Source organism: Portunus trituberculatus, chromosome 31 (genome assembly GCF_017591435.1).
Source record: "Portunus trituberculatus isolate SZX2019 chromosome 31, ASM1759143v1, whole genome shotgun sequence".
In the NCBI taxonomy this organism is placed as follows: domain Eukaryota; kingdom Metazoa; phylum Arthropoda; class Malacostraca; order Decapoda; family Portunidae; genus Portunus; species Portunus trituberculatus.
Window position 1 is genome coordinate 2,819,972 of NC_059285.1, and position 25,948 is coordinate 2,845,919.

General features: G+C 38.4%; 2 protein-coding genes across 3 annotated transcripts in view; both read left to right on the plus strand.

Annotated features, from left to right (window-relative positions):
* Positions 1–457: 457 nt before the first annotated feature.
* LOC123511698 (trichohyalin-like) lies at positions 458–14,026 on the plus strand. Its single transcript, XM_045267767.1, has 7 exons — positions 458–4,442; positions 5,168–5,291; positions 5,903–6,104; positions 6,305–6,506; positions 8,989–9,372; positions 12,069–12,116; positions 12,658–14,026. The coding sequence occupies exons 1-7, from the start codon at positions 476–478 to the stop codon at positions 12,735–12,737; spliced, it is 5,007 nt and encodes a 1,668-aa protein (XP_045123702.1). The 5' UTR covers positions 458–475; the 3' UTR covers positions 12,738–14,026.
* A 5,608-nt stretch (positions 14,027–19,634) lies between these two features.
* LOC123511231 (bromodomain and WD repeat-containing protein 3-like) overlaps positions 19,635–25,948 on the plus strand; it is a 32,825-nt gene continuing 26,511 nt past the window's right edge. Inside the window, exons 1-9 of one of the 2 annotated variants that reach the window (XM_045266930.1) lie at positions 19,635–19,814; positions 19,905–19,963; positions 20,209–20,238; positions 21,053–21,112; positions 22,800–22,950; positions 23,288–23,534; positions 24,353–24,542; positions 25,015–25,163; positions 25,349–25,465. In XM_045266930.1, coding sequence (XP_045122865.1) covers positions 19,745–19,814; positions 19,905–19,963; positions 20,209–20,238; positions 21,053–21,112; positions 22,800–22,950; positions 23,288–23,534; positions 24,353–24,542; positions 25,015–25,163; positions 25,349–25,465 — 1,073 coding nt within the window. In that variant the 5' untranslated portion in view covers positions 19,635–19,744. The remainder of the gene's footprint in view (positions 19,815–19,904; positions 19,964–20,208; positions 20,239–21,052; positions 21,113–22,799; positions 22,951–23,287; positions 23,535–24,352; positions 24,543–25,014; positions 25,164–25,348; positions 25,466–25,948) is intronic. The other variant, XM_045266931.1, reaches the window with a different exon arrangement.

Consider the following 25,948-nt stretch of genomic DNA (forward strand, 5'->3'; position numbering starts at 1 on the left):
GAAGAGGAAAGAAAGATTAAAGAGGAGAGAGAAAGAAAGATGAAAGAGGAAAAGGAAAGGAAGATGAAAGAAGAAGAAAGAAATATGAAAGAGGAGGAAAGGAAGATTGAAGAGGAGAGAGAAAGAAAGATGAAAGAGGAAGAGGAAAAGAAGATAAAAGAAGAGGAAGAAAGAAAGAGAAAAGAGGAGGAAAGGAAGGTGAAAGAGGAAGAGGAAAGGAAGATGAAGGAAGAGGAAGAAAGAAAGAGAAAGAGGAGGAAAGGAAGATTAAAGAGGAGAAAGAAAGAAAGGTGAAAGAGGAAGAGGAAAGGAAGATGAAAGAAGAGGAAGAAAGAAAAAGAAAAGAGGAGGAAAGAAAGAAAAAGAGGAAGAGGAAAGAAAGATGATAGAGAAAGAGGAAAAGAAGATGAAAGAAGAGGAAGAAAGAAAGAGAAAAGAGGAGGAAAGGAAGGTGAAAGAGGAAGAGGAAAGGGAGATGAAAGAAGAGGAAGAAAGAAAAAGAAAAGAGGAGGAAAGGAAGATAAAAGAGGAGAGAGAAAGGAAGATTGAAGAGGAAGAGGAAAGAAAGATAAAAGAGGAAGAGGAAAGGAAGATGAAAGAGGAAGAAAGAAAGATTAAAGAGGAGGAAAGAAAGGTTAAAGAGGAGAGAGAAAGAAAGATGAAAGAGGAAGAGGAAAGGAAGATGAAAGAGAAAAAGGAAAGGAGGATGAGAGAAATAGAGAAAAGAATGGTTAAAGGAAAAGGAGAAAGGAAGATCATGAATCTGGAAGAAATGAATAGAAAATCTCAGAAAGATAAAGGGAAAATGTATGAACAGAAGAGAGAAGGACAGGAACAAAATAAGTCATGCAATAACACAGAGGAAAAGCAATGTGAATCAAAGTCAGAAGAAGGGAAGAGAAAGAACAGGGAGACAGAAATCAAGCAACAGGAAAAGCAAAAGAGAGTCTCCGGTGTAAGTCTGTCTGATATAAAGAATAGTACCAGTGAAAGAGAGAGTGACATTGGAGCTTCACATAGCAAAAACCAAGAGAAAATTGTCTTCAGCTGGGGCCCAAAGAGGAGACAATGGAGAAAATACATAAAATTTCACAGAATGAGTAGACTTACCAAAGTTGTTCCTGATCCTCTTGGCTCTTTGCACCACTCAGTGTTTGCCATAGAGTGCCGTGTGAACCAGGGAAGTGCACAGGAGCAGACAAACAGGAGTACAACAAATGGATGGTTAGTAAGAGATCCACCTCGGGAAACCTCACAGGTGCAGAATAATGGAGCAAGAGACTCCATAACAGAAGAAGTTTCTACAAGAACAAGAAAGACACTGCCAAGAGAGCAAAATATCAAGGAAAAGATAAGGAGACAGTTATGGGATGAGCAAACATGTAGAGGGAGAAAAACTGTGGCAAGGAGGAATAAGAGGATCAGCAAGATAAGAGATGGTAGCAGTAGCAGCAGCAGCAGAAACAGAGACAAGAGCAGCAGTAGAAACAGCAGCAGAAACAGAGACAAGAGCAGCAGCAAAAACAGAGACAACAGCAGCAGTAGAAACAGCAGCAGAAACAGAGACAAGAGCAGCAGCAGAAACAGAGACAAGAGCAGTAGAAGAAGCAGAGACAAGAGTAGCAGTAACAGTAGCAGAAGCAGAAGCAGAAGCAATATTAGAAACAGAGACAAGAGATACGGAAGCAGCAGCAGTAGAACTAGCATTAGAAACAGACACAGGATATATGAAAGCAGCAGCAGCAGCAGCAGCAGAAGCAGAAGCAGAAGCAACATTAGAAACAGAGACAAGAGATATGGAAGCAGCAGCAGTAGAACTAGCATTAGAAACAGACACAGGAGATATGAAAGCAGCAGCAGCAGAAGCAGAAGCAGAAGCAGCATTAGAAGTAGAGACAGGAGCTATGGCAGCAGCTGCATCGATAGCAGGAGCTGTAGTAGAAACAGAAGCAGGAGCAGCAGCAGAATTAGAGACAGGAGTAACAGTAGCAGCAGCAGTAGAAACAGGAAGAGGAATAACAACAGCAGCAATAAAAACCGAGACAGCAGCAGCAGCAGTAAAAATAAAGACAGAAGCAAAACCAGTGACAACAGCAGCAGCAGAAGTAGCATTAGAAACAAAAGTAGGAGCAACAGCAGGAATAGCAATAGAAGCAGAGACAGGAGTAGCAGCATAAGCAGCAGTAGCAGCAACTGTGCAAGGGAGACTGTGTGTACTTTTCCAAGAGAGGTGAAGAGTGGAGACAGAGCACCTCAACAAACCTGTGGCAGTACGAAAAGTGCAAAGACTGGAAATCTCAGTACACTTGCAAAGTCCAGAATCTCCAAAGCTGATTTATTTGGCACAGACAGTGACAGTAGTGGCAGCTCAGAAGAGAAGAGAAAAGAACAGGTAAAGAAGAGCAGGAAGGGCAAGGAAGATAAGCAGCAGCAACAGCCACCAATGTCTCTCTGCAATAAAGGAAAGAACTTTAGGTCAGCTTCACTAATTGTTAGAAAAGCTGGTGGAAAATGGAAATCTGTTAAACAGCCACAATTCAGAAGATCCAGGAGGCTTTCTTCTAGTTATTCTTCACTGCCTGCCTGTTTAGAAGAGAAGCTCACTAATCGAAGAAGAGATCATTCCTCGGATCCAGAAACTGACTTGACAACCTCTGATTCAAGTGTGACTCATCGCCGTGTCAGTAGCAAGTGTCAACGCATGGTGATAGGGAGTGAGGATGAGGATTCTCAGGATGACAGGATTCCTGGTGTTCATCTAAGGAGACAGAGAAAGACAAGGATGGATGGTCAAATAAGTGATTCTAATAATGATAACCACAATTCCCCAGCAAAACAAAAAAGGACTTCTCACCTCACTCCAAATCCTCACAATGCCTGCAGAGTGACCCAGAATAAGAAACAGATACCAGTGGATGAGGAGTTACCTGAGCCTCATTCCAAATCCACACCATCCATCTCTTCCCTGACACTTAAAGGAAAAGCATCAAAAACTCTTATTGCACAACAGAGGAAATACACTCCAGCAGCAAAAGAAAGAGAACATCAGGGGATATCAAGTGATTGCAGGAAACTTTCTTCATTTTCATCAAAACAACAACAAAAGATAAAACCATCAATCCTCAAGATACATCAGACATCTGCATCAATCCCAGAGGTGTCAACATCATTGCAGAGCACCAGGAAAAGAGAAAAGAGCCTAGACTGTATTAAGCAAGACCAATCAAGAAACTCTATTAAATCAGAGGAAGACCCCATGAGAGAGAAGTCCATGATAACCTCTTCTCTCAGCAAGGAAAGTAAGCATACCATATTGCTAGAAAATCCCTCGCATCCCTTCAGGAAATGGAAGAGAAACAGTTTGTCATGGGATCCAAGTTCTCGGCAACAGAAATATCACAAGTTGAGTGATTCCTGTGACATGAGTGATAATTTGGATGAAACTGACAGAGTGGATGATAATAAAGATAGTTTGGTGCTATCGCAAATCAATAGTGATACTAGTATGCAATCCCATGATGGTGATGCTTTAATGATGTCTGGAGATGAAAGTGAGACTCAGGTGATGTCAGAAAGCCATGATCCAGACATTTATAATGGCTTGATACTATCCAGAAGTGACAGTGATAGTGAAGATGGGATGGTGATAGAGGAAAACACAAGCAACTCCATTGGTTCTAGTAAAGACAGTGTACCACAGTTTAGTGAGAGCATCCCAGAGACACAAGTAGCTGCTACAAATAGATCTCAAGAAGGTCAGGTGATGCGGTCGTCACATCTGGGACCTGTAGCCCTCATTGACCAGCCTAAATTTAGGAAAAAACCTGCACCATCTCCCATGCCAACCACTATGCGGACCTCAATTCCTGCTGGACCTGAGTATATTGAAAAGTTGTTCTCAAGTTTAAATCAGAAGGTTGAGAGGAGCTTAGCTGGCTTAACCCAGAACAATCACTCCACATATCCTCATGGAACTAACACTTCAGAGGCTGCAGGAACTGCTAGTCTTAATCAACCTGTAAGGGGGATAGACTACCAGGGTCAGTTTCCTGTATTTCTTCCAAATATATATGGCACATTACAATCTGCACCAGCTATTGAGAAACCAAAGCCTATGTCAGGCACCAATCCTTCCCACTGTACACCTCACCATTCAAGGGAGGCACCTCACTCAGCTCTGCCTATTTCTAGTCATGCTTTCTCCTCGACTGAACAAATTCAGCCAAATTCCACATCCAACAAGTCCCACCCAGTAGGTTATAAACACACCACAGATGGAACATCACAGGTGGCACCTCTGCAGCCTCTGCCAAGTCATAGCCAGAATCTACAGTGTTCAGATGCCTCTCCTGTACTGAAGTGTAATCTTCAGCAGATGCCATGGTTGCCAGAAATTAGGCTGGAGGAAGTCACAAGTGGCCAGCAACAGAAGACTCTAGCAAGTAAGTTTTCTTTTAATAAGATAAAAAAAAGAAACTGTATTTGCCAGTATTTCCTAACCTGGGGTACTAGCATCCATAGAGGTGCTGAAATTGGTTCCAGGGGATGCTGGGAAATGTTAAATACATGGTGGTAAGGTATCAGTATTTCTAGCATGGGGTGACTAGTACTAAAGAGGTAATATATATATATATATATATATATATATATATATATATATATATATATATATATATATATATATATATATATATATATATATATATATATTAATAAATTTAACCTAATTTTCAACTGCATTAATGCATTTTAGCATGGTTAAGAAAAGTAATGAATTTGTACAAACCCTCCACACTTTTGTAGAAAGTTTGTGTTACAAAGCTTTGTGGTACATGTGTGGTACTTGTGTGCTGAAATTAGGGACTGCCAGACTGCACTACAGGGATGCTGAAGTTGGAAAGAGGTTATTGATTATCATATTTTAAGAAATATTCAAGAATCTTTCATAATCTTGTCTTCACTTGGTACTAAAAATCTAGAATAATTGTTGAGGGAGAAGTAACTCAATGATGTTAAATAGTCGTGTAGTGTGTTATAAAGTATTTTTAAATGGGCATGTAGATAGTGAATTGTGGGAAAATGTGTGTTTGAAATCCATTAATTTACAAGATTCTTTTAGGAGTTAAAAACATGACTTTTTAATAATAGATATATTGTGCACTGTTAGTTGAAGAGCTGGAGGAGGCCCTGGAGGAGATTCTGGCCACCCGCCTTGGCAGCAAGTGGTGGGTGGCAGGACTGCAGCAGCTTTGTGCTTCCATCAACACCAAAATCCTTCCTTACTTTCTCAGGTGAGGAATATAAAAAGTGTTTGTGGTGGTAATTGGTGAGAATAATTTGTGATTTGTGAAAGAAGCAAAATATTAATAAGAGCACAAGGACAGTTACATAGGAAAGTGTATAGAATCTGTTCAGTGTATTACATAAACTATTAGTGTCTTATGATTACATATCCAATTTTGTACACACACACACACACACACACACACACACACACACACACACACACACACACACACACACACACACACACACACACACAAGCCAGAGGACCGGGGTTCGATTCCCCGGCCGGGTGGAGATATTTGGGTGTGTCTCCTTTCACGTGTAGCCCCTGTTCACCTAGCAGTGAGTAGGTACGGGATGTAAATCGAGAAGTTGTGACCTTGTTGTCCCGGTGTGTGGTGTGTGCCTGGTCTCAGGCCTGTCCGAAGATTGGAAATAATGAGCTCTGAGCTCGTTCCGTAGGGTAACGTCTGGCTGTCTCGTCAGAGACTGCAGCACACACACACACACACACACACACACACACACACACACAGAGAAATTGCTCCAATTTGAGAGTAATGACTTGCTTTTGGAATATATGACATAATTTAATGTTGACTGTTTCATGTTACAGATTAGTGTTGAAATGCATCATGTGTGCAGACCCACGGGATCCTCATACGAAACCTAAGAGTTTGCCGCCAAAGCTGTACCAACTATTTCAGGTGGTTTTCGTAATAGAGCAACGACTCACACCTCACTATCCACGCAGCCTCCACAATGCTTTACTCAGAGCCATTCAAGCCATTGTATCCAAGCCAGACTTCAAGATCACGGTCAGAATTCACAAGATTTTTAAGATAATTCATGTACTACTTGACTATCTCTGTGTATACATGCACATAATCACTTTCAGGATTTTTTTTATAATTTTTGCGGGTATATTTTTTTAGACTAAATTTTTGATGTTTCTGTTTCTGAAGGTTTGTTACATTAGTTCATCTGCCTTATAGCTAATTTCTCTTTCTTGTTCCAGCCCCAAACACTGGCCAGCCTTACAACATGGTACATTGCTTCAACCTCCATTGATGGCCAGGCCAAGAAAGGCCAGAAGTGGAGGAGGGCCAGAACCTTCCTGATGGACTTGCTATTCCATCACCCCAACACTGTTCACCTGGCCCTACTGACAGGAGCCACCGCTTCTCGAGGAGTATTTTGCAAGAACATTAAAAACAGAGGTGAGACTGCTGATTGCAGTAAAAGTCCAAAAGTTCAGAATCCAAAACGTTGGAAAGCCTGAGACCTCAGAGTTATTCAGGTGATCAATTATTGATGAATTTTACTAAAAAAAATTTTTATAGAAAAATGAAAAAGAAAAAAAGTCAAAGGTATAACAACATTGTATGGTAACATTACATGGGTGTTTGTTTAGTGATGTGGGTTTTCTCATACTTCCATTCTGTTTCCATAGATAGTTTGTATGCCCTTACATCTCTCGTGCTCCTATTACCATGATAGTTTTGAGATATGATAGTCTAAAATAGTTTTATATCTACCTCCTCACCTCTTTTTGTCCCACAAACATACTTCTCAGCCTCAAATTTTGCTCACCTCACATTCATTTATGCATCCATTTTGCATTTTTGGTTAAATTATGCACTAATACAGCTACTCTGAATCCCTGTGCATGTAGAAATGTGCCTATAGTGAGAAAAAAGAAAGCAAATGTTTTTTTTTCTTCTCACCCCACGGTCTCCTTCACCAAAACACTGGTAGGATTATCATTTTTTTTTCCTTGTTTCTCTTCACTCACTGCCATTTACACACCCATACGACGCCAACAGATGGATTATTAACTTGTGCAACTATTATTCATGTCTCAGCCTGATAGTCCAAGCTTTTGAGATAGGATAGTTGAGAATAGTACACCACTAAAACTTTGGAAAATTTTATATTTCAGAACTCCTGTTCTGCTGCATTCTGAAGTTTTTGACTTTTACTGTAGATAATTTGTACTAATTTCAAGTGATTACTCTTAATAAGAATATGTTAACCACTTCCTTACTGCAGCCACCAGCTGATGTAAGCTAAGCATCCCTCCCCCTCCCCTCATGCCCATATTGCAATGCCCTTGCTGATGCGTGCGTGCACCTCATGTCCAGTGTTTTACCTAATGTTTATATCTAATTCAATGATATTCACTTAATTGGATCACTTTCATGGTGTGCAGTAATCCCGGGATGCACATTAGTAAATTCCTGTTTCAAAGAAAGAAGCACATTTGGTTGCTTATCAGCAAATGGGTCAGCTAAGAGAATGAAACATGATGCACTGGTGTTGGGTGGCCTTGTGACGGAATCATCACCAGACTCTTCCCCCTCACTTGCCGAAAGTGTTTCTACACTATCAGTTTCACCATCAGGATCATAATCTGAGTCATACTCATCTGGAGAGTCTTCCAGTATATCCTCACTATCTATCTCATAATTATGATGATCATCATCACTGCTATACATGGAAGCAGAAGCCATTATCCCTACCTAGAAGAAAATAGAAATCTCTCCAAGGCAAACAATAGAGAACTGATGTTCTTGAACTTCTTGAGTGGATTATGGGAATGACATTCGTACTGTCAGACAAAAGAATAATGATTGGCTTTAGTTTTTGCATGAAATATGAACTCTGATATTGATTGGATAATGATGGGGCTGTCTTGTGACATAGGGTTGGCTAGAAATAACACCTTAAGGGTCTGTTTCTGTTTGGGAAGTTACCACCATGTAGGGCTTGGAATAGGTAAAATCCACGCTCAGGGCTTGGTGATAGACATCAGTGTATTAGTGTGGTATGCACGTACCATGGCCATAATGCGTGGTACCATGAGGTTGCTTCTGCGTGTGGTACGCACATACCACAAAAGTCTTGTGGTAAGGAAGTTAATGGTCTCTTGAAAAGTAGTTAGTGTACGATGATGAAGAGGAGGATGTCATAATATAAAGAGGTTTAGAATATGCAGATTAGTTTATTGGTATATATATTAGTATCCAATATGTAACAGTTACCTACCAGAAAATTCTTACAATACAAGACATGGCATGTTCCAACATTCACCGTTCACTCTTCATCATCTCCAGAGGAATCATCCAATTGCACCATCTTATTCTAGTTGTGTAGATGTCTTGATGCCTCATTCCTGCAATGGTTCAAGTTGTATCAAGGAGAAGAGAAACATGTAGAAAATTCCCAAATTTATCATTGAGAAGGATGAAAGAGTGAAGGTGGTGATTTACTCTTGCATTAGTAGAGTAGACACAAATAGAAAGTTTTGTGCATTGTGGTTGTGCAAGATGAGAAAGGAATTCATTTAGCAAATTCAGAAGAGCTCTAACCATGGTAAACTTTTAAACACTTGAGCATTAATGATAGATTAATTATATTTTAAGATCTTATCTAGTTTATTTATCTTATTTTATTCTCTCATTAACAAACATCAACGAAACATCTTACTAGTTAGTCTTAAATATAGATAAAAAATTTGGTTTAGAGTATTCATGATAGTTGTACAGACTTTTCAATCACATGATGATTTTGTGGTTTTGTAGGAAGATCAATTATGCTGAAACCAGTCCTGTATAGTGTGTATGTGTACATATAGCGGGTAGGAATGTCATTCTTGTTCCATGCTCTCTAAAGTGTTAAAATGATGATATCCTTCCACAGTGACATCAGGGCTGGAGCTGGTGATAGTCTGGTTGGCCCATTATGGGGCATGGGTTGGGGAGCCAGGAGTGCGTTCAGACCTCACCAAATGGCTGGAACAACACTGCAACATGAAGAAGCCTCCACGAAATCCAGCTCCCCTTATAAAGAATTTAGTCACATTATTAGATCCAGTGAAGAAGAGGGATTTAAGATGGGGAGCAGCCACCAGTCTAGTAGTGTTGGCAAGGTGGCATAGCCGGGCATGGGCACGTAAACACTTGCTGCCGCCCCTCTTGACTGCTGCAGGGGAAATCAGTATGGCTGTTTCCCATCAGGAGAAAAGCTGTGATGCAGATTCAAAGTTGATTGAGGATTTCAGTATCAAGATTTCTCACCTATTCAGTAAGACATTATTATTTGTAAAGTTGTTACTTTATTTTACATTTTATATATATATATATATATATATATATATATATATATATATATATATATATATATATATATATATATATATATATATATATATATATATATATATATATATATATATATATATATATATATATATATATATATATATATATATATATATATATATATATATATATATATATATATATATATATATATATATATATATATATATATATATATATATATATATATATATATATATATATATATATATATATATATATATATATATATATATATATATATATATATATATATATATATATATATATATATATATATATATATATATATATATATATATATACAGGCAACCCCCACTTAACGAAGGGGTTACGTTCCTAAAAACCCTTTGTTAAGCGAAACGTCATCAAGCGAACCGATTATAACAAGTTTGACTCCTGACTTGAACTTCCATTGAGAGTAAACAAAGCGAGAGTGCATCATAGTACAGTGAAAGGTTTAATGAAAGTAAAAATTATGAAGTTAAGCATTTATGCAGTTTAATTTAAGTCATTATAATGGACACTAATGTATGTATGTATGTAACTTTATAATGATGATGATCTTAAATTTATGAAGGGAGGGAGAGTGAAACGGGAAAGACACTAGCTGGCAACCTATGGAATGTAAACAAAGGGCGCATCATTGTATCACATACAAAACTTATGTACCACATTTCCACAAGGCTTTCCATTTTATTCATTGTAGTCACGAGTTCAGGTGGTTCTTTTAGCTTGCAAGGAAGATACAGTCTCACCAGCCTTCTTAATAGAGTCTGCTGACTTGAAAATAGTAGAGACAGTAGATGGAGTCAAGATGGTGGTGAGCAATGCTATTAGTTTTCTCGCCTCTCTCGTGTCTGAATAATATCCAGCTTCACTTAGAGAATAAGAGACTTCCTGGTCTTCTTAGCAACGCTAGGCGACATTGCAGGGCGTTTTGGTGGTAAATTGAGCGAGGGAAGACGAGCTGCTGCTGATGCTGTCATTGTTTTGAACAGGGGCAGTGAGTGGTGCGCGTGTTGTCCACAAGAGGTGCTGGTGTATTCAAAAGCCTGTCGGCTTGCGTGATACAGCGGGTCTTTCAAACTTGGAAAAAATTACCTGGATAAAACTTCGTTAAAGCGAGTTTGGTGTTCGTTAAACGAGCAGATAGTAGTAAAATGAAACCTTCATTGTAGCGAAATTTCGTTGTGTGAACCTTCATTAAGCAGGGGTTGTCTGTATGTGAATACAGGCTATTTTGTGTGTTTCTGGCCAAACTTTTACTTTTAGGACCCGTGATCACAAAACTTAATAAAAAATACACACTGCCGAGGAGCACAGACACATACGTGCACAAAGGATGAATAACAATACACAACGCGGGCTGAATGTTCGGGTGGATGCAGGTAGCGGAGCGATTGCTGTGCCACCTACCGATGGCTAATCGTATCTTAAAAATATCGTCGTATTTCAAGGCGTAAATTATATAAAAAATTTATTCATACATAAAAAAAATTGTATGTTAGGGCAATTGTATGTCAAAGTACCACTGTGTATATATATATATATATATATATATATATATATATATATATATATATATATATATATATATATATATATATATATATATATATATATATATATATATAGAGAGAGAGAGAGAGAGAGAGAGAGAGAGAGTAGAACCTCAAACAGTATACAGTTTAATTCAGTAATCATGTTCACTTTATACAATTTTCACATTATGCGATGCCTTCAGGAACGTATCCCTCACATAAATTGAGAAATTCTCTCTCTCTCTCTCTCTCTCTCTCTCTCTCTCTCTCTCTCTCTCTCTCTCTCTCTCTCTCTCTCTCTCTCTCTCTCTCTCTCTCTCTCTCTCTCTCTCTCTCTCTCTCTCTCTCTCTTTGTATATATATATATATATATATATATATATATATATATATATATATATATATATATATATATATAGATAGATAGATAGATAGATAGATAGATAGATAGATAGATACATACATACATATATATATATATATATATATATATATATATATATATATATATATATATATATATATATATATATATATATATATATATATATATATATATATATATATATACATATGTGTGTGTGTGTGTGTGTGTGTGTGTGTGTATAGAATTATGCAGAATAGTATTTTGATAGCCAGATAATTTGAAAAAATTCATAAAAATATGATGGAGTATGTAAAAGATGGTTTAGTGTATGTTGTCAGATAATCTCATTTAAAAGAAAATGTATAAAATCATGAAAAGTGAAAGCTCTGTAAGTCTAAAAGGACCAGTTTTAAAATTCTAACAATGTGATATTGCCTTAATAAGAATTAATCAAAATAGCAAATTCAGACTGTAGTGCTTAAGGCAGTGTTTCATTAAAATAGCAAGTTTAGACCATAGGCAGCATTTCATGCAATTCACTATACTGTAACAACATTATGATCTGGTTTGCACTAATTATGAAGCATTTGATATTTATGTATATTATATACCTAAATTAAAACTTCTATCTTGCTTTCACCTTTCTTTATTTTTGTGTAGCTTTTGGTTTTAATTTCAGATAATCAAAGTTTCATTCCTTTCTTGCAGGTAACCTCAGCCAAGCACTGCCACGTGGACCACAGGAAAAGGATAATGGTGAGTTAAATGCATTTCTTAAATTTGTGTTATCAAATATGTTTCTCATAATACATAAAAACAAGAGTAACTCCAGACCTTGAAAAAAAATATATGGTGGCAAGAAACTATTGTATAGCAGGCTTTTTTCCAGGAAACTGTCATTACATCTGTAGTAGCTAGTAATAGTAAACATTAGTGATAAGAGAGAAAAGATCAAATATAATCTGTACTGCACTCTGAACTGGTCAAGAATTCTTAATTAAAAGGCCAGTTTCATGGTGACATTGGTCAATTTTGGTCATAGACGACTATTTGCTGCAAGGTGAACAGGGGCTACACATTAAGAGGCTTGCCCATTTGCGTCGCCGCTTTCTGGGACTCAAACCCAGACCCTCTCGGTTGTGAGCCGAGCGTGCTAACCACTACACTACGTGGTGTGTTTCTGTGTGTGTGTTTGAGAGAGAGAGAGAGAGAGAGAGAGTGAATATGTAAGGTAATATAATGTTTATACAAGAACCTGAAAATCTTAATTGATTTTAATTGTGTTTTTTCTTTACAGATGATGTTGTGGAGAAGCTGAAAGACGCAGTAACGTTAATATTTTGCTCATCTCACCACACTAATGACCTGCAGACATAAAAAGATGGACTTATCTCTATAGAGTTTATTGTAAAAAGTGAGTACAAATTATGAGTATGTGTTGGTGTCATACTTCTCACACTGCATCAGGTGAGAGATTTTATCAATGTGCAGTTCATATTATAATTGAACATTATGCAGTTATATAATGATCAGCCTTTGTAACAAGGAAGAATTGTTGTTACCCTAATGCTCAGTGTACCACTGAAATATTATTCTCTAATTTTTATTATGATTTAGAATTATTGCAATTTTAAATGTAATAACAAGAATAATTCAGTGACTACTTGTCTTGTACTAACAAAAGGTCAAGATGAAGTGTTACAAGGAAAAATTCTTTCATAATGTTTCCATCACACTTGTGACTGCTTCACCTCTCATCTTCCCATTTCCCCTGTGACTTCTCTGTTCTACTTTTGATTTTCCTATATCCTGGCACATCAGCCTGGCTGGCATTACTCCTGCAGAATACTGATTCTACTTGTTGCAAATATGTAACACACATTAATTTGTTTTGTGCTTTACTATTGCATCTTGTGTGCTGTCAGAACCATATCATTACAATGTAAATCAGTGATACTAAGAGCACTTGCTTTGTATTGCATATCTTCCATACTTTTTCACAATGATGACATTTTAAAGAAAAGTTGTCCTCACACTATGGTCATGTCTCTCGGAGATGTGCAGTTACCAAAATCTTCCCTTGTGATATCTTTTTGCACCAAAATGACTGACAGTATATCTCAAATTAGTTGTAAACTTCATAGATAGGTGGATTCTTAATTCACATTGCACATATGTACATATTCATCCAATATTTATTAAAACACAGTCCATAAGAGGGAAAATAGAAGATTGGTACTTTAAAATATAAACTCACAAAACTGGACCACATAATAGTATCAGCTGTAAGAATGCAAGTACGTGTTTGAAATCATATAATACTTATATACAAAAGAATAAACTATAAAGGATTAGATCTTAAGGAAAGCGTTGCAGTCATATAAGGTTAAAGGTACACTCTTAATCCAGTAATTACTAATCAGTACATGCAGTGATATCAAGTTGTCAACTCCCTTCTGAAAATAACCAGTAATATGTACATACAACATCAAGCAGAAACATTGAATTTTTTATTGTTCATATTTTTTTTTAGATGTAGCATTTTATATTATTGGTGTTGATTGTGTTTTTGTTACCTTTTCTAAAATGGATTTTAGCTTCCTCTTGTGGTGTGTGTGTGTGTGTGTGTGTGTGTGTGTGTGTGTGTGTGTGTGTGTGTGTGTGTGTGTGTATTCACCTAGTTGTAATGTTACAGGGCCTGGGTATCATACTCGTGTGGCCCCGTCTCCATATCTACACACATCCAACTTTCCTTTAAAACTATGCACACTCCTTGCTGACACCACCTCCTCACTCAAACCATTCCACACCTCCACACATCTTTGTGGGAAACTATATTTTTTCACATCCTTCAAGCATATTCCCTTGGCTATCTTTTTACTATGCGATCTTGTAGTTCTATTTAAGTTTTCCTCTCTCAACATCATTTGCTCATTATCCACTTCATCCAGTCCATTCAACAGTTTATAAACCTGTATTAAATCTCCTCTTTCTCTTCTTTGTTCCAAGGTAGGCAAATTCATTTCTTTTAATCTCTCCTCATAGGTCATTTCTGCCAATTCCGGAACCATTTTTGTTGCCATTCTCTGCAATCTCTCCAACTTCCTTATATGCTTCTTTTTATAAGGGGACCAAACCACTCCAGCATATTCCAATCTTGGTCTAATTACCATACTAATTAATTTCTTCATCATATCTTTATCCATATAATGGAAGGCTAATCCAATATTTTTATCAAATTATACGTTTCTCCAAACATCTTATCAATATGAGCCTCAAACTGCCCATGGTCTTGTATTATCACTCCCAAATCCTTTTCCTTTTCCACCTTTTTCAACACTACTTCTTCACCCATCTTATATGACCCTCTTGGCCGTCTTCCACTCTTCCCATCTCCATCACATGACTTTTGCTCAGATTAAATTCCATTTGCCACCTCTTGCTCCACTCCCAAATCTTATCCAGGTCTGCCTGTAAAATTTCACAATCTTCTTCACTCTTCACACACCTACACAACTTCGCATCATCCGCAAACAAATTAATATAACTGTTTACTCCCTCTGGCATGTCATTAATATATACAAGGAAAAGTATTGGTGCCAGCACTGAGCCTTGTGGGACTCCACTCTCCACCACCAACCAGTCCGACTTTGCATCCCTTATTACCGTTCTCATCTCCCTCCATCTCAAGTAGTTTTCCATCCACTTTAACACTTTTCCTTTCAGTCCTCCATAAATCTCTACTTTCCATAACAGTCTCATGTGAGGTACCTTGTCAAAAGCTTTCTTTAAATCCAAATATACACAGTCCATCCATCCTCTCTCTCTTGTATTTTGTCAACCACTCTTGAATAAAAGCTCAGTAGATTTGTTACACATGACCTCCCTTTCCTGAAGCCAAATTGATGATCCGATAATAACTTATGATCCTCCAGGAACCGTATCCAATATTTCTTTATCACCCTCTCACAAATCTTACCGACCACACTTGTTAGAGACACAGGTCTATAGTTAAGAGGCTCTTCCTTACTGCCTCCCTTATAAATGGGCACCACTTCAGCTCTCTTCCACTCTACTGGTACTTCCCTGTTTCTAATGAACACCTTATAATATCATATAATGGATCAATCAATTCTTCTCTACACTCCTTCAATAATTTTCCTGAAACTTCATCTGGTCCCATCGCTTTATCATCTTTAAGTTCCTCCAACATTTTATATAACTCCTTTTAGGTATCTTAATGTCATCCATGTGCACATTTCCTTGTACATTCTGAGGCTTTACAAACATTGTTTCTTCAGTAAATACTTGCTGAAACCTATTATTTAGCAATTCCGCTATATTCTTAGGGTCATCTACTATCCCTTGCTCTCCTTTTAATCTTTCAATGGACTCTCTCTTTTAAGTTTACCATTTATGAACCTGTAAAACAATTTTGGATGTTCCTTACTCTTGTCTACAATATCTTTTTCAAATTTTCTTTCTTCCTCCTCCTTACCCTCACATACTCATTTCTCGCCACTCTATAATTCTCCTTATTTAGTATATTCCTGCTCTTTTCCATCTTTTCCAAGCCACATCTCTCTTTTCCTTAGCCTTAACACAAGTTGCATTAAACCAATCCTTTCTTCCTTCCTCTCTCGGTTTATACTTTGGTACAAATTTCATAACTCCTTCTTTATAATATTTCATAAAAATCTCATATTTCTTTTGCACTTCTCTGATTTGTAACATCTCCCAATCTAATTTTCTGAAATAATTTTTCAAACTTTCTGTGTCCATCTTTCTATAATTCAATCTACCACTCCTGTATGTCTCGTCCTTCCTTCGCTGTGTTGTTGCTATCTGCATTTCCATAACCACATGATCACTCTTTCCCAAAGGACACTTGTATTGTATATCTCCACATAGGTACACTTCTCTTGTTAACACCAAATCCAGTCTAGCCGGTTCATCATCTCCTCTATATCTAGTATTTTCCTTCACCCTCTGTTCCATCATATTTTCCATCATTAGATTAAGAAATCTCTCTCCCATGCTTCCTCTCCAACACCACTTACTAGATTTTCCCAATCCACCTCCTTACAATTAAAATCTCCTACTAGTATCACCTTTCTTTTTCCAGATAATACACTTTCCAAATTCTGTAAAGTATCCTTGATCATATTGTCGTATTCCCTTAATGTCCAAGAATTTGTTTTAGGAGGTACATAGGTCACCATGATTATTAATTCTTTTCCATCACTTTTTATCCTTATGCTTATCACTTCTGCATTGTTCTTCCCATACCAAACCTTATCCACATTTATTTCTTTCTTCGTCATAATCATAACTCCTCCTCCACCTTTACTCCCTATCATTTCTCCATATATTATATTTATGTGTGTGTGTATGTGTGTGTGTGTGTGTGTGTGTGTGTGTGTGTGTGTGTGTGTGTGTGTGTGTGTGTGTGTGTGTGTGTGTGTGTGTGTGTGTGTGCATGCATGTGTGTGTGCATATACAGATAGTATATGTAAGTGCCTTGTTTCAATTTACATTCTTTATGTGAATATTAGCACAGGACATAGATAGATTTTTATCTTGGACCTGATCAAAGTTTGTACTTTAGTTCCCACACCTGATGTAAAAAATCAAAATGTTTACAACTGAATATATACATTCATTAATTAACAGGTTTAAGGAAGATCTTCCTTGTAAGAATCTAGTAAAATGTGAACTTACTTTAGACATTGAAATGTAAAGTATACAAAAAAAAAAAAAAAAAAAAAAGATATAAGTTTGTGAAAATTACTGGGACAAGAATGTAACCTTTTCATGTTCCTTATATAATGATATGCATAGTTTGGCCATTTATTTTTTCATTTTTATAATGTATTGTGTAACTGACAATATAGAACAACAATAATGTTGTGATGTGACAATTACTGACTAAAGATTCTCTACATGGTGTCTACATGCTTGCTTTCTCAGTATCTCTGTTCTTCCCTCTTGATATTGTCTTAGCTCTTCATTTCTTCATGCAATCTTTTCAATTGTAGATAATGGAAGGTTCACAGATTTGATTATTTATTATTTGTACCTTGTGATTTATAAGTAAGAGACCATGTGACTGGGAAACTGTAATCAGCCAGCTTGTGCCCAGGAGGTGGTGTGTTTGGTCATGACCAATGAGAGAGAGAGAGAGAGAGAGAGAGAGAATGTGTATGGTGACATTGTCAGTCTGAACATTTTTGTAAATAGTGTATATAGATATTAGTTAGGTGTATATTTTTAGTCTTTACTTTATACAAATTCTGATATGAGTTTGAGCATTTTTATTATTCCTTCTTGGGCATGAGAGGGAATTATAATGTTAAAAGGATATCACTTTGTAGAGCTGTTGCCAATACAAAATAACAAGAAAATTATTGATTTGTGGAACTTCATTAGTTGTTATACGTATTTTGTTATTTTTTAAGGTGACATGGAAAGGTAAGTTGTATCAATCTACACCTATTTAAATTTTCAAGGCAGGTAATGTATTGTATTTTTATGTTGTTGCTTTGAAAACCTGGTAAAGATATTTGTATGATTTTATTTATACAGCAGTTACTTATACATTGTTTTAATATCATCACTGATAGGATTTGTTAATGCATTGAAACAGCATGTTAAACAGTGAGGTATATTTCAAAATAGCATTACTTTTTTGTCTCCCACCTATAACCACAATCTTGTCATCATTATTGTCCAAGGTCACTACAGTCATTACTATAATGTTCATCATATACCATCGCATCACATCACATTGCCACACCCTCTCACCTTCTCTCAGTAAGTCACTTTCATCATCATCATCATCATCATTATCAGTGTCACCACTGTCCTCACAGTACTGTAACTGTATTGCCACCATTCCAGCATCAAATATAATGTTGAATGCACACATCACCATTCTTGGGTAATAAAAAGAATAGAACTCAATATGAGGGTTTTACTTGCAGAGTTCCATGATACATGATTAACGAGAGACTAATGTGAAGAGGAATTCTCAATGGGAAAGGCTTCATCTAACCTTCCATAGAAACGTTAGAGATTTTGCATAGAACTATAAGACCATTAGAAAACCGAATAAATGTCTTATTAGACTTGATGGATGGAGTCTACGACAAAAAAAAAAAAAAAAAAAAGGATGAATGTGTTCAACTGACCTTTCGGTCCATACAGATTATGTAAACGTTTCATGGATATGAAACCGCCTGTTGACCCCCAATAGGAACGTTTGAAGGACTGAATTAGCGCTTCTAGCTTTTCATCGAAACGCTGGAAGGCTGTGCAGAGTTGCAGGCATTGTCGACGGTTGCATAGAGAGGAGAGCGTATATTGAGCCCAGCGGGTATGAGAGCGCTTATCCCATTTTCCCTACAAACGTTGGAGGGGCACGGCCACTAACGTTACCACACAGCTCTGTGTCCTTCACGTGCAGTACTTGGAAGGCTGGCTAATGGCTACTGAAACGAGGAGCAAATGTAACCATAGGAAATTATAAGCTTTACTCATATTATTAATACAATGGATTTATCATAAATTTAACATCATATAAATGTGTGTCGCTAATTAAGATGTCCAAATCTATTTTACTTGAATGTCGTCATAAAAATGTTGATGAAAAGTCATTAGGCAGTTAAAGTACAAAGCATCATAAATGACACCCATGGCATAACAGTGGCAGTAGAGACACAGAGGAAGAAAGAACCTCATCCATGATCGCTAAAATAAATACCCTCAAATGTGAAATCTTGAGTGCGGAAATATATTAGATTCGCAGACGCAGTCAAAATCTTTCCCTTAAACATTGTACCTGTCAAGTGTGGACAAAATTGAGTTTTGTATCGTGTTTTCTTCAAATATAGGCATAAGTGATCGTGAAAACATGACACAACAATCGAGTACCTACCTAGTACGTACGTGACATTATAACTCGTCTTACATTTAGACATACATAGGTACTGAATGATGTGAACATATTTGTAGACTTGAGATTTAATTGCTGATAACTAGAATAACTACCTGTTTATTAAATTGATTATTAAGTTGAGTTTAAATAAGAGGACGCCAATAAAATGGCGTGAGTAACGTTAACAATAGATCGCATCTCGCGGAATATATATGGACAAATCACTACTATGGGATTTGAGTAACTTGAAAAACAAATTTTCATTCATCTTTAGCTCGACACTTTATTATATTTTCGAAAATAGTTAGGAAAGTGTCCCTCCGCGGCACTACTTTGCGTGGCGGATGGCGGTGACGTCGGGGCGGGCGGCGGCCGTCATGCAGGCTGCGGGAGGACCTTCTCGCTGACTTTTTGGGGCTAGGACCCAAATTATCCTCATATTCTGGCTATGGACCCGGCATCCATCGCACTCCGGACTCGCAGTGACCTCAAGCACTCCCACACCAACCTGGAAATCGGTGAGTGACGCGAGGCAGAAGAGTGACAGAGTTGAGAGGGACATGGAGGCCAGGCGTGTGCTTATATTTCCCTTTTTCCTTTTCCTCCAGAGTTATATTACCTGATCGTGAGGTTTCTTTCGGCGGGGCCCTGCAGTGAGGCGACTCAGGTGAGTGTGGGTGGCGCGGGGTGTGGCTGGCTGTGGCTGTGTGGCTGTGGAGGGTGACCTGTGTATCTTGCCTTATTGTTTACCTTAATTGTCTTTCTATAGTAAACACCAAACTTACTACTGGTTCTTCTGGTACTATTACTGCATTACATTTTTCTTCACGAGTCCTGAGTGCTTGCGGCGGCCCTCAGGAGTCGGTGGTAGAGTGTTGTGTCACTGACGTGTGTGTGTGTGTTGTGTTGCAGGTGTTGAGGCGAGAGTTGCTGCTCCACCAGGTGAGTCCCGACCACCACCAACACCACGTGGACGGCGGGGCGGGGGCGGGGGCGGGGCGGGGCACTCCAGTCACGGGGCTGACCTCCCACGCTGACCCCGCCACACGCCTCCAAGTGACAGTTTCCATTTGTTTATTCGTTATCCGTGCAGTGTTGTTGTGGAGTGGCATGATGAGGGATTCTGTGTGGAGTGGCACGGGGCGGGGCGCGCTGGCACTCGTCAGACCGTCCACGCTCTCGTAGTGTTGTGATCAGTAGTGAGGTGTTTGTTTTGGTGAAGTTCAAAAGTTGTAGTGACAGTGATGTTCAATGAGTGGTGCTTGCGGGGCGGGGCGGGGCAGGGCGGGGGTTACGAGGCGAGGCGAGGCGAGGAGAGGAGCTCATCTTGTTGCTGACTACCGCCGCCCCAATGGAGGCATTCTTGTCATTAAGTGTTACAAAGTGTAATCATACCCATGTGTAGTTAATTTGCATGTGATTAAGGGATTTTAATGGTCAAGGGTTGAAAGTGCATCATAATGGTACATGCCTTCGTGTGGTCATAGTAGTGCGTTGTAAGGAGCAAGCCATTGCAGTGATAAGAAACCTTGAAAGAATGTTCAATATCAATAACAAATCAGTGGTGTGTGGGGAGCGGAGGGTGTACAAGAGCGGAGGGAGTGGAGGGTGGAGGCTTCGGGGAAGAGCGGCAGAGGACGGGTGGGGGCGCGGGTAGCAGCCTCCCTCCCTCCCCATCCTCCTCCCCGCCTCTCCCCCCTTTCCTTTCCTCCGTTCGCTTCACAAACTTATATTTTTTTCTTTGTCGTAACTACAGCTGTTGCCCAAGAGACATGACTGGCTGGGCAATGAACACATCAAGACCTTCGAACAGTGGGTGAGTACACTTTTATTTACTTGGTTCCTCTCGTCAAGTTCTGCATGTTTATTCGTATTTACGTCTTGTTTCCTGTGACTTAGTTAATCTTATTATGTGGCTTGGGAGGTTTTGTCAAGCAGTTATGAATGGTGTTTCATTGATTTCACATTCCCTGTTTTATCAATATATATATATATATATATATATATATATATATATATATATATTTATTTATTTATTTATTTATTTATTTATATATATTATTAAATATGAAACACGGACGACCTGATGGCAACCTATTTAGCGCGCTTTGAAGACTTGAGCCGTCATTTCTAGCTCAAGGTCACCGGAACTTTGAATTTGCTCTTTTCCTGGCTGGGAAGTTTACAAGTTGTAAGCGTTCCTGAGAGTGGTGATGCAATAAGATCAGTAACTATAATGTTGAGAAAAACAATAAGTGGCAACTCCTGTGTTGTGGATCCGTGCCAGCCAGTCACCAAGCAAGTAAACGGATGGTAAAGGAAAATGCTAACTTGTGATAGGCTGGAGCCAGGGAGGAGGCGGGGCTTGCTCGCGATCGATGTGGAAGTTCCCGCCAAACAAAGGAAATTTTTCGTACGCCATGATGTTCTCTGTGACGCTACTTTTTATACGTTGGTTGTTAAGGAGGGTCTGTAGGATTTCGGGGAATGTGGAGGGGGGTAGGGTGACTGGGGACGCGGATAGGCAGATCAATCATTGGAAATCCTGGGTCTTGGGTATCCCTCTACCTAAGGAATGTGGGTTGAGACGCATTTCCGTCCGTATCTCTTACTCAATTGCTGGATAGATTTTGAAAGATTTGGAGAATTGCCGCATTTAATTAATGAGAGGATTCCCGATTCAGGGGTGGCTATTCATGCCTTTCTATTGGCTGTTTTCATGGGTAGTTAAATTAAAGTCGTCGGTGTGGCATTCGTGTAGACTGGCGAACGATTCAAACATGCTTTGTCATTTGAGTAATTTCCAGTACGCTACTTATTTCCATGAATTGATTAGCAACATTGTTGTTACACCGTCAGGTCTTCTGTGTTCAGAAAATACTTGGTACATAATGATACATAAATAATTAATGATAATACGTAATAATAATATTATTTATTATTATTATTATTATTATTTATTATTATTATTATTATTATTATCATCATCATCATCATCATCATTATCATCATCATTAACATCATCATTATTATCATCATTAACATCATTATTATCATCATTAACATCATCATCATCATCATCATCAATACCACCACCCCCACCAGACTCACTTTTAATGAAATGGTGCACACTGCACAGACAGAGCCAAGTTAGTGAGATAGTACCAGCACACAGCGATCCCAGGCTCGTTCTTTGTTTGAGCTTTATCTTTATTAACTTGATTTGCTTTCTTTTAAAGTATGGCTTGGCGTGACCTATGTATGACCATTTTGAACTTAATTATACTGCAGTTGCAGCTATAATTGATTTTTTTTCTTTTAATATCTGCAGACCCCAAGGATAGTTTTAGTTCTTGTTAATATGTTGAAGTTACCAAGCAAATTTAATTCTACAGTGAAATTATGTAATTATACAACGATCCAACTTATCCTTTTATGTTGTAGGATAAATAAGATGCACAAACTATAACTTCACTATGAACATTACTAATCCCAATTTCCAGGATGAGGAGAACAAACATTTACGGTCGGACCACCTGGCCCGTATGGTCGCCAGGTTGGGGCCTGCCATGGACCAGCTGGTGCAGCTACCTCACCTGTCAACCAGCACACTGCTTGGGGCTGGCTCACAGTCACTCCTGCGGACGCAGGATGGTTAGTTCTGTTATTATATTAGTTTTGATATATATTGACTTTGAAAATCTGCATCAGTTCCATGTTGTTTTAGTTTGCTTTAGTTCATCACAATGTCTTATCTATCTTTTTGTCTGTCTTTGCACCTTAATTTTTTTGCTATAAGAAATGCATAGGTTTATTTCAGTAACAATTATGCTGATACATTTCAAGCATTGTTTACAACTTAAAATTATTTTTTTTTCTCTCTCTCTCTCTCTCTCTCTCTCTCTCTCTCTCTCTCTCTCTCTCTCTCTCTCTCTCTCATTTTCTTTCATTTTCACATGTTAACATAATGTATCTGACAATTATTTGACAGATTTGTGGAAGAGCTACAACACTGTGTCAAGTGTGGTGGCCAGACCCAGGGGACGTGCTGCTCTAGATCCAGTGAGGCTTAAAGGGTTGCCCTGCCACGTTCATACATTGCTGGGCCGAGAGGTGGGCGCCACCTTGCGGCGCTCCCATGTCCTTAACAACAAATTCTTCAGCCGCATGCAGCTCTGTCTTCGTTCCATCGGACACCTCTCAGCTGTGTACTGCATGCTGTTTGACCGCACTGGCAGGTAGGTCTGTCTTGTGCTGGGCCAAGTTCTGGCTGGTGGAGTTGGTATGTTTATGTTTGCTGGTAGTGTTAGAGAATGGAATTTTAAATTTCTATCATGTTATTTATGATAGTTTTTTTTATCACATGAATATTAGAAATTAAATTTTATCACATGAATATTAGAAATTTGATTTGGGTGATAGTTTCAGTTTGCATGGGAAAGAATTGAGAGCAGTGAATAGATTCCACAAGGACAAAGAAAATAAGGTTAAGTAGAGAGTAGCTAAGAATATTTTTCTTAGGAAAAGGGTGATGTAAGGTTTTCATGTTATATCTATTAACACAGTTTTTATGAATAGAAACTGTAAAGTAGGTAGAAATGTGTAAAGTATAAAAATTGGAAGTGAGAGTAAGAGTTAAATGATAGAATACGTGAGAATAGCAAGAGGATGTATGTAATTTAATGATAATCTATTGGAGGAGTTAGACTGTTTTGAGTTTTAGGATTACATGTTGCTTTGTAGGAGAGAAATATGTATATGTGATATTCAGAGTTAACCTCTTCAGTACTGGGACATATTTTTTACCTCGAGTTTTGGTATGATAGGACAATTTTACTTACATTAGGAAGGGTCTATGGAGGTCAGAAGATTAATAGCCAGAATCTTTGCTATTTTAATCGCCACATAAGTTTTTGAAGGTATCTGAAATCACCAAATAGTAAGCAGAATGAATATGAAAACATGTCCTGATAGTGAAGGGGTTAAGATTCTATGAGTGTGGGGTGTTATTAAAAGTGCTTGTATATTTATAACTTTTTTTTTTGTCTCCCTTCAGGTACATCATCACAGGTGCAGATGATACCCTAGTCAAGATATGGAGTACCATGGATGGGCGACTCCTTGCTACTCTACGGGGTGCCTCAGCTGAGATTTCAGATCTTGCCATAGATAGTGAAAACACTTTGATAGCTGCAGGTTCCTGTGACAAGATCATCAGAGTGTGGAGCCTACAAACACTGGCTCCGGTGAGTGGCAGGGAATAAGGTGTCAGAGCGGATGTTTGTGTTACCCAGAGGATGTGTTCTAGTTTATGTATTTCCACTGGCACCACAATGAACAGGGCCTGAGCCCAATATTTTGAGGAGTGTGTTTGTGTAATTCACCTCGGTCGCCTGCTGGTCACCCAGCCAGTCTTCCCCATTACGGAGCGAGCTTGGAGCTCATAGACCGATCTTCGGGTAGGACTGAGACCACAACACACTCCACACACCAGGAAAGCGAGGCCACAACCCCTTGAGTTACATCCCGTACCTATTTACTGCTAGGTGAACAGGGGCTACACTTTAAGAGGCTTGCCCATTTGCCTCGCCGCGCCGGGATTTGAACCCGGCCCTCTCGATTGTGAATCGAGCGTGCTAATCACTACACTACACGGTGTGTGTGTGTGTGTGTGTGTGTGTGTGTGTGTAGTAATTGAATAGTTCACAAATCTTGCAGGTGGCCGTTTTGAGCAGTCACACAGGAATGGTGACAGCACTCCAATTCTGTCCTGTCCCAGACAATGAGGGGGTGCTGGTGTCCACAGGTGGTGATGGCTGTGTTGCATTCTGGACCTACGTTTGCCGTGCTGGGGATGTCAGATTTGAGTGAGTTGTGCCCCATGTTATCTCCTCAAGTAACATGGGAATAGTATGACTGCAAAGTTTGTTAAATGATTATTTTATTTGCAAGCTTAGTGATTACTTGTTTAAATGGTTTGTGTATATGTTGTGTGAACATTATAGCAATGCTAAGAGTTGTAAAGTGTGACCCATACCCTCCCTTCCTGCAGCTCCAAGCCTCTTAAGGTGAATGAGAGGGTTCGGCCAGGCAATGCTCAGCTAATCTGTGCTTCGTTCAGCCAGGGAGGACACTTTTTGGCTCTAGGAGGAGCTGATCACTTTGTCAGGTCAGTTTTACTTATGCTTTGGTTCAAATATATTAGGTTTTAGCATAATTTACTATAAATTTTCTTTACATTCTAACATGGTTGAACTTGGTTGTAAGATTTTTTTTTCTTTTTTTTCTTTCAATGGAGGGGGGGAGAAAATGAATTGCTTGTAATTGGGACTGTCATACATTTGTTCAATGGCTGCTCTGTGCAGACAACTGTGTCATATGCACTTAGCTGATGGCCTGATTGTTCTCTTGTCTCATCACCAGTGCATGTGTGTATTTTTATTGTTTGTTGCACATTGTTTGATTATGAGAATTTGTAGGTGTAAGAATGTGATGTGTGATTTGTATTCTTCTGTTTGTTTAGTTGTCTTAAAAAGAGGATGGGTATTCCAGCAGCCTGTGTGAGCTAGTCAAGGTGTATTGCATTTATTTCCTGATAATTGAGTTCCTGTAGGGAATTTGTAAAAGATTGAAAAGCCTAATGAAAGCTAAA